Here is a 10,096-nt window from a genome sequence, read left to right as displayed (position 1 = left end):
ATTGCCACAGGCCCCAAACTGGATGGGAATACCTTGCACATCAAGGCCTCATTTTTGAAGTGTATGGCCATCCTCTAGTTGAAGTGGCTTACATGTTCCACAGGGTCCGTACGGCCATTGTACATGGTAAATGTTGGCTGAGTGAAGTGCCGAGGAAATTTTCCTCCTTCAATCCTGCATGTGAAAGGTGATTTGGAAATTTGGTTCAACGCCTACTCATCACGTCGTTTCCCAGACCTTTGCAGGATGGGCTTTTACCCCTGCGCCTACGGTGGTGATCTTTATCGCATAAGAAAGACTCACTAGGGGGAGTCCTCGATCTGGGCCTGTAACTGCCATCTCCTTCCCCATCAGAGGAAGAATCAGAACTTGAAGGAGTTCTCTTTTGTCGTTCGCAGCGCAGCTTCCTCCACAAATGATCAATCTCCAGCTGCATGTTTCTAGCATTTTCCTCATGAAAGATGTGGCTCCCACTTTGAGATTGGATCCTACTAGTATGGGTGGTATGCACGCTTCCCTCGCGGTCCCTCCTTTGTTTAAGATGGAGGAAATGATCTTGACGTTAGGACCCCATAGATTCCGTCTGGTTTAGACCTGAACCTACCATAATTGAACATTAAACTCACTACAACACTAGAATTTCCCACAGACGGCGCCAATCGTAAGGACTCAATTTAGTTTCCAAGCCCAAAGGATGGATGGATTTAGGCCTAAAAAGCCTAATACAATGAATTTGTAGAGAGTGAGTTGGAAAACTAGGCCCTGATGGGTTAAAACAACAATTAAAATGGATCCAGATGACAAGGAAACAAAGATAAAATGGTTTTTTCCTAAGGAAAGTCGTCCTCGGCACAGTCCGAGGAGATTAATTCTAGCATATCTTTCTTTGAATTTTGATTACAAGTTTAGTTCTTGTTGCTACAGTGTTTTTCTCTCAAATCTCCGATCCCCCCTTCCTAAGGGACTCCCTTCTATTTTATACTATCTTCTTTCTTTCATCTCCACTCTCCACGTGTGGATTGGATTGCTGGTGTTGATCCTTGTCCCATTAGCCTCTTCCTGAAGTCTTTGGGAGTAGCTGTAAGGCTAAAAATTACTGTTCAGGTATCACTTCCTCATTAATGTGGCCAAAGAGTTAGATATAGAGCATTCAATGCAGTGGTAGCAGCTTTTTCTTAGATATTTATAACTTTCCTTTGTCCTGTGCATCCATGATGTATATCCTTATTAATAGAATCTCCTGAAACATTACTTTTAGGCAGCAAACCGCACCTTCTGACTTCTACTTTACTCAGCCGAGGAAGCATCCCTTTTCGGATCATCTTCTCAGACCACCATGGCCAAATACCTTTCTTTATTCACTAATGCCGACTTCCATAACAACGTTTACCCGTTCTCGGACTACTAGATGTCCTTGGATTGGGCCTATCACCCCTATAGTAACACCTACCTACCCTAGCAATAAATAATGACAACTGTAATTTCAAAATTTGAAAACTCTTAGAATGAAATTGTAAAGGCTCATATATTTGCGGTTTTTTTGTCAATAACTCGATATATTGAAATTCATCTTTTATTAAATTTAATTTAATTTAAGTTTTTTAATGACCCCCTAAAAGAATTCCTAGATCCATTGAGATTACAATTATGTTGTATTGCCTCCTTTCACATTATTGTGGGTTCCATCAATTGAATTCATGGTAATTCAACCAAAAAAAAAAAAAAAATTTAATTTATGTTAGGATCTAACATTCATATGAAATGAGAGAATACCATGTAACTAAGATCTAGGAGTATCCAAAAGTATTCTCTATACTGTGTATACTTGAGATCCAATTCCAACTCATTATAGCTTCATAATCTTTTATAGGGGTGTGCATGGGTTGAGTTAAGGGATTTTTTTAATCCAATCCACTATATTTAGGTTGAAACAAACTCAATCCAACCCAATCTATCATAGAGTTCAACCCAATCCACGTGGATCGGATTGGACATTTAAAATAACAACATATTTACTAATTAAACCTGAGCAGAGCACCAAACTAACACAAACTATATGATTAGTGCATCAAACTAACACAAATAAAAGAAAATTTATATCTTATAATTATGTTGGTATTTCATCAAACCAAAAGAGTAAATAATAAAATCATATAATATATATTTTAAATAAATATCAAATATAGGTAGGTCAGGTTAGGTTAGGCGAATTTGTAAATTTGCTAACCCGCATTCAACCCAACTCACTATAAAATAAAATTTGGCAACCCAACCCAACCCACCAACTCCTAAATATCGACCCAACTAGTGGGTTGGGTTGGATTGGATTGGTTTTAGCGGATTAGTGGGTTAGCTGCACACCCTACTTTTTGACTTACTATACTGATGTATGTGTATACTCCTTTGACTAGAATTTTTGGCTATAAGATAGTTTCAGTAACCCTGTCCATGAGTATAATATAGCTATGATCTGGATTATGTCATATAGAGGGGGTTGTGCAAATTCATAATGTGATTATGTTGATGATAATTTTGATAGTAGAGATATATTTCATTGACCCAAACCTTGAAGATAATAATGTGACCATATCTAATGGAGCAATACACAAGACACGCAATTTTAGATTATCAAACTTGTGATATGTTTATTAAGTATAATTTATCTCTTGAGTGTCATTTCCATTATATAAAACAAGATCTTGCTCTCTTTTGACTTGTCTCTGATTTCTACGCTATTACCCAGTGAGTCTTTTGACATTTTTGAACTCATTGTGAAACCAATAATATTTTTCTCACCTCTACTATTCTATTTACACTTTGTTTCAATACGAATCTTATAGTTCTATTTTTACCTCTAGATGTTAGAGCGCGATTTATCACTTACAATGTTTATTTAGCGCCTTATTTGTCGTTTCAATATTTTTTGTAGATTAGCTGATTGTGTTTACAGTTTTACAAGATCATTAAGGACGCGATGTTTTGAGCTTCAAGTGGACTATCATTGAAATCTTGAGTGCATTGTTAGTTTCAGAGATTTTCTTTTTGTATTTGAAATTCAATCTTTTTTTTCTTTTTTTTGGGAGTTTACTCTATCATGAGTTATTTGAAATTTTTATCTATGTTTTATCATTAGAAGTTGGATTATAATGTTATTTTGGAGTTTATGAATATTAAATCTTATTTTTCTAACGGTAAGCTTAGCCTGACATGTGAGACAATGAGAATATTTTGATTTTAAGACGCACAATGTTATGGCATTACATATTTAATGCCTTTAAATCTAGAACATGTATAATATCTATGGATTGCTCATACACTAGAGTAGTGCCTATGGCTTGCTCATGACTCATGAGGCTCGACGAGAAGGAGAACTAATGGGTATGGAGTTTAGTTAACATCATCTGGCCAGGTAATGAAGAACACATCCATTCGGCTTGATAACTAGTATTCTTAAAGGACCTCTGAGTTTTTGACAATGGTTTGAGAACTTTTGTCTCATGATTTTGTTCTATATAATGCTAATGTCTTTAAGCTCAATGATTGGTTGTGTCCAGCAAGTTACAATGATTTTATATATTTATTGCAAACAATGTTGGTTCCTTCTAAGCACATCCTAATTTATTTAATTTATTTGTTTTTATGCTACTTAATATCCTTAAAGTAATTCACCAAAAAAGAGTAGAGGCGGTTAATCCTCTCAAAATGAAAAAAAAAAAAAAACAAAAAAACAAAAAAAAAAAAGAAGAAGAAGAAGAGAAATACCGGGCCATGAAACACAAATCAATAAGAAAGAATAAGAAATACCAGGCCCAAGATCCTTCTGGCCTCACAACCTCTGGTCCAGTGACATAGAAAAGGGCCAATGTGTCTGTCACAATGCATGACTAGGATGCCTATAATGTTGCTGATAAATAGTATGGATGTTCCATGCAACAAGACTTAGACCCTCAAATCAACTGCAAATCGACTTGTTTCATAGAGTGAACATTGGGTGTCTTCCTACTAAAGCTAATCTTCATGATCATCAATCATCATATTCTCCTTGATGATTTTTATTTTTTATTTTTATAATCAGAATGTTGCGTACATTTTCAATAAGTTTGAAAGGAAGTATTTTACAACTAATAATCCTCGTCTGAGCCCATGTTTTCTCGGGCCCAAATGGATGCCTTCCTTTCTTAGGTCACCATTGTTTTTGTTCAAAATGCAAAAGCTATTACACGAACATAGCAATTTAGGCCTATCAACAATCCGGGCTCATATTAGACAAGATTTTTTTAATCCAAATTCATTTTTAGGTAAATTAAATTTTTAGTCTTTAGCATTTTCACCGTGTCAATTCGATCCCTAACATTTCAAATATGTCATTTCAATCCTCAACCTTTTGGTATTGTGTTTGTGTCAAAATTTTAAAATAGTTTCTATCGTTAAGTGATTGATGAAAAATACTGATACTATGAGGCTTTTATATATATATAAATTAAATAAAATACCCAAAAAGAAGGTAGGCGACATGTCTAAAGGTGGTGGTCACTCGAGAGTAGAGCTTGAAGGTCACTAATAGTTTTAATTTTTTTATAAGAAAAATTAAGGTCACATGGCAGCCCATGTGGCATTACACATGGTATAAAAATAATATTTTAATATCTTAATTAACCACATTAGTATCTTCTATTTGTCACTTAACGGTTTTGACTCAATATCAAAATGTTAGGAACTAAAGTGACACATTTGATATGTATGGACCAAATTGACACAGAGAATAAAGGATAAATACCAAAAATATAATTTACCCTAATATGGCAAAATTAGCATTGTTGGGATTGCGTGTCCGCTGATTTGGAGTCAACCTTAGCATGCACCCTCATCCTTAGGTTAATAAGCGAATACTTATGTTGAAAAAAAAAAAGGACAAGCTTAACGTGCATATCAAACAAGATTTTAATCCAAATTCAATTTTATATATAGGACTTGAATTCAAATTCGAATACCATGAACATAGAAATCGTAATTGAGTTCAGAACTTAAATCAAAATAAGAGCTTGTAAATGCCAAAAGCTTTTAATTCCTTTTTAATATTTTTTATATAAATATATTATATGATGGGATTTTAGCTTATGACATTTAGTAAATGATGATTCATATTTATCATCATCATAGAGTGGTAAGCATTTCCATATTTATAGTGATTATGCAAACACATGCATGCCTAATTGTCACTCAATTAATTGAAACCCAGTCATCATTTCTTCAAAGCGCCCAGTTATGCACCCAGAGCCCTACTAAATGCTAAGGGAAGTATGAGAAAATACTAAATGAACTAAAAGTATTTTTGTCTCTGTCAAATCTGTCACTTACAACTGATTCTTCAAGGTTGCGCTTGCTAACAGTTACCCAGCATCCCCACAGTAATATAAGAAATATAACAGAACTTCCAGCCAGTTAGCCCATCCCGACTAAAAACTAACTTTGAGCATTTTTCCTTTGTCTCAGTTAGCCCTAATCTATAGGGGAAAAAAAAAGGTTCATTAGCATTAGTCAATTTTGATTTAGTGCAGTTCACTATAACAAGTGTTGAATTCACGGATATTTTATTGAACAAATTGATTCAGATGGCAAGATTTGACATTAAAACAGCAATAGGTCAGAAGCTTCCAAGTGACCTGAGTGCCAATCATCATTTACAAGCTACATTTCTTGCATTTTAGAGCAACAATAAGGAAAGATTTTGCCTTTTGTAGCAGGAAACAGACAATTAAAACTCATACAACAATTTTTACATTCAGATTGAAAGTTAAGACAAGAACTTTTTGGTTTGGAATACAATTCTCATGACTGAAGTAAAAGGTTTGATGTAGTACATAATTGATGTCCAATAATGCAAATGTGAGCAACGTAATACCTACCGAGTGCTTAATTTAAACAATGCCAATAGAATGAGTGCAAACTTATTGAGTATGACAATAGTATTTAGAACTGAGTTGAATATGGGCAAGAAGTAATCGCCAATTATCCCCCGTCCAAGGAATTTCAATTCAAGCAAAATCAATCAAGATTATGCACAGTAATCACATACAAGAAAAGAAATGCATTTCCTAGGATAGAGTTCTTGCAAGGCACAGCACCATAGCACCATGTGTTTAGCCAAAAAAAAAGGCATAGCCCCATGTGTCCGATAATAATATCAACCGGCCAACATTTTTTTTTCTCCCCAAAAATAATCAACCAGTCAACATGAAGAAAAGTTGGTAGCTGAACATGTTGACTCTCTGTTTGTGAGTTGGCTCCAGCACGTGTAAAATAGACTAAAAGCAAAAAAAAAAAAGTGGGTCCACTTGGAGCTTGTGCGTTAATGTAAAGCCAAGATTCCCTCTCGATCTGAAATCCCTAGACTTTCCTAATCTCCTCTCTCACTTTCATTCTATTACCCATTTCAATCTCTCTCTCTAGAAAACTCCATTTCTCTCTCTAAAAATGGCAGTAGAGACATTTGTGTTTAACATCGCAGGCAAATTGCTTGGGGAATTAGCGTCCCCGGCTTTCCAAGAAGCTTGCTTGGTATGGGGTGTGGAAAGCGATCTGAGAAGACTTGAAAACACCCTATCTAACGTCAAAGCTGTGTTGTTGGATGCAGAAGACCAGCAGGTTCATAATCAGGAGCTGACCGTCTGGCTTGGGCAGCTCAGAGAAGTGTTTTATGATGCTCAAGATGTCATTGATGAGTTCGAGTGTGAAGCGCTGCGAAAGCAAGTGGTGGAAATGCAGGGGAGCACCACCAGGAAGGTACGCCGTTTCTTTTCTTCCTCTAATCCACTTGTATTCCGAACCAAGATGGCTCACAAAGTCAAAGAAATTAGAGCACGTTTAGATGAGGTTGCAGCCGATAGGGCTAAGTTTCATCTCTCTCCACGGTCGGGTGATAGGCATGTGGTGCGTGGAAGGGAGATGAGTTACTCCTTTGTCCAGCCTTCAGATGTGATAGGAAGAGACAAAGACAAAGAAAAAATTGTGGAGCATCTAATGGATCCTAGTGATGATCAATCCATCTCTGTTGTTCCTGTAGTTGGGATTGGAGGTCTTGGCAAGACTGCGTTAGCTAAACTGGTGTTTAATGATGAAAGAGTGAAAGAGCATTTTGAGTTGAAGTGTTGGGTGTGCGTGTCTGACGAATTCGTTTTAAAACAACTACTGGTTAAAATTATCAAATCAATAACTAGTGAAAATCGTAGCGATTTGGATGAAGAGCAGTTGCAAGTGCTACTTCGAAATAATTTGGAAGGCAAGAAATTCTTTCTTGTCTTGGACGACGTATGGAACGAGGACAGGGGAAAATGGATTGAGTTGAGGAATTTGTTGATGGGGGGTGACAATGGAAGTAAGATTCTTGTGACTACACGCAGCCCAACAATTGCTTCCATGATGGGCACCATGTCCCCATACAACTTGGAAGGTCTTTTGCATCAAGATTGTCTGTCCCTATTTATCAAATGGGCATTTGATGAAGGAAAAGAGAGGCAGCACACAAACCTCGTGGAAATTGGGGATGCGATTGTGAAGAAATGCAAAGGGGTTCCCTTGGTAGTGAAATCGTTAGGAAGCCTACTATATTCAAAGCTTGATGAACGTGATTGGCTATTCGTAAGAGATAATGAATTGTGGAAATTGAATAGAAAAGAAGGGGATATTTTGTCGGTCTTGCAATTGAGTTACAATCAGATGCCATCTTACTTGAAACAATGTTTTGCATTTCTTTCACTTTTTCCAAAAGATTATGAATTCGATACTTTTGATTTAATTCCATTTTGGATGGCAAATGGGCTTCTTCAATCACCAAGTGACAACAAGAGCCGGAAGATATTGGCAACCAATATATAGATGAGCTCTATTCAAGATGTTTCCTTGAAGATTATATTGATATTGGTTACGTGCGAGAATTCAAAGTACATGATCTTGCACATGACCTAGCACTATCATCAGCCCAAAGTGAGTGCTTAATTATTAATCGTCAGATTCAAAAAATCTCTAAAAAGGTTTGGCATTTGTCATATACTGACAATACTTGGCAGAATGAAAATGTTTTCAAATGTTTACAAAAATCAAAGAGTTTACGAACCATTCTTTCTCCGGTGGATGGAGTTGGACCTTCTACTAAATCCTTTGTTGATTCATGTCTCTCAAAATTTAGATACCTGCGATTTCTAGATTTAAGTGACTCAAGTTTTGAGGTGTTACCCAGCTTCATTGGTACCTTGAAGCATTTAAGGCTGTTGGATGTGAGTAGAAATTGTAGAATTCATAAACTCCCAAACTCCATTTGCAAGCTTCAAAATTTGGAAGCTTTAGGACTTGATGAATGTGAAAAACTAGAAGAAATACCAAAAGATATAAGATACCTGATCAGACTCAGAGCCTTGGCATTGACAACCAAACAGAAGTGTCTACCTGGGTGCTCTAATTCCCTGCGACTTTTGTTATTAGCTAATTGTGTCAATATAGAATCTTTGGTTGAAACGATGCAAGTCTGTACAAGCCTTCGGTTGTTGCGCATTAACAATTGTGGGGGTCTGATCTCTTTGCTTCCTACCCTAAAATTCCTAACCATGTTAGAGGCCTTGATTATTGAGAATTGTGAAAAGCTTGATCTGACTGAAATGGAAGACAATCAAGATGATTTCCCAACGAACCTTCGAGTATTAGGCTTTACTGGATTACCACAGTTGGTGGCTATGCCCGATTGGATTAAACGCTTTGCAAAATATTTACAAGTCCTTGTTATTAATAGCTGTCCTAACTTGACAGCATTGCCAGAGTGGCTGGGGAATCTTGAATCGCTTAGACGACTTGAACTTTGGGATTGCCCCAAATTGTCTTCTCTAGCGGAGGGGAAGCTTTGTCTCCCAGCTCTAAGATCTTTCCAAATTGCGAACTGTCCCGAATTAATTAGAAGATTCCAACCGAAAATCGGAGAAGATTGGCACAAGATTGCTCATGCCTCAGATATTTATCTTGACCGCAAGCGGATTAAATAAGTTGATAGTTAGGTATGGAATAATCGCTCTCCCTCTCTTTTATTTATTCTTTCTTCCAAGAGTTTAACATTTATAAAATATTATTCTATTTCTGGTGGTGTGATCATTGCAAATCAATATATACATTAATACATATAAATATGCATAATATGTCCACTGTACATTAGTTTGGTCAAAGTTGGAATTCTTGTTATGTTAATTAGATGTTGAAATTGGAAGTATTAATGGACTAATGGAGATATTATTGATTTGTTAAATTGCTTAATCTGTACAAGTGCACTTAATTGGTGGAGATACTTATAGACTATATTATAGAGTAATTATACAAGTGCTCTTTTCTATCATTTAATAAGGGTCCATTTGGTTTGGTTGGAGGGGTTGAAAAGTGGGATGATAGAAGATGGGGAAGGGATAGAAAATTGTGAGGATAGAAGAGATTTAATTTTCTTTTATATATGTTTGGTTGGTAGGATGGAAAATGAAGTTGCTATAAATTTACAATTATATCCCTATTAAATTTATTGACGCTTCAATTAATATAAAAAAGACCACGGGCCAAAAGATCCAAAACAGATGAGAAAAAAAAAAAGGTGGGGAAAAAAAAATGAGAATGTATGAAATGGATAAAAGCAAAAAGAAGAAAAAGACAAAAAATGAATTTTGTGAGTGTGTCTGATACTAATTTAAGATACTTATAGAGTATATTATTGAGTAATTATCAGTGGCGGCTCTACATGCAAGTCAGGTGCTCACAAGACCACCCTAGCTTGCAAAAAAAATGTATATATACACTTGCCAAAAAAAATATTATATGCTAAACTAATCTATTGTGACCACCTTAATAAAAATTTTGAACACCCTAACTTGAGAATTACAAAAATTTAGGTTCAACAAAAATAATAGTGCTACTACATTCACAACATTTTCACAATAATTTTACAACAAATCTAACGTAGCAAACTGTTACTGATTCTAATTTGGGCCAAATACTAATATTATTTTTTTACCCACCAATAATAGCTTTTTGCATAAAATTTATTGTAAAAATGTTGTGGACGTAGGATTGC

At 35.8% G+C, this 10,096-nt stretch overlaps 2 protein-coding genes across 2 annotated transcripts in view; both read left to right on the top strand.

Annotated features, from left to right (window-relative positions):
• Nucleotides 1-8,257, top strand: part of LOC126695652 (putative disease resistance protein RGA1) — a 39,015-nt gene extending 30,758 nt beyond the window's left edge. The window contains exon 2 of the mRNA XM_050392480.1: nucleotides 6,874-8,257. Within this exon, the coding sequence (XP_050248437.1) occupies nucleotides 6,874-7,875 (1,002 nt within the window). The 3' untranslated portion in view covers nucleotides 7,876-8,257. The remainder of the gene's footprint in view (nucleotides 1-6,873) is intronic.
• LOC126695651 (putative disease resistance protein RGA4) overlaps nucleotides 1-10,096 on the top strand; it is a 46,986-nt gene that overhangs the window by 18,151 nt on the left and 18,739 nt on the right. The gene's annotated exons all lie outside the window — the stretch shown is intronic.

Source organism: Quercus robur, chromosome 8, assembly GCF_932294415.1.
Source record: "Quercus robur chromosome 8, dhQueRobu3.1, whole genome shotgun sequence".
Lineage (NCBI taxonomy): Eukaryota > Viridiplantae > Streptophyta > Magnoliopsida > Fagales > Fagaceae > Quercus > Quercus robur.
Note: the sequence above shows the minus strand (reverse complement) of the source record. Positions and strands in the feature narration are given on the sequence as shown.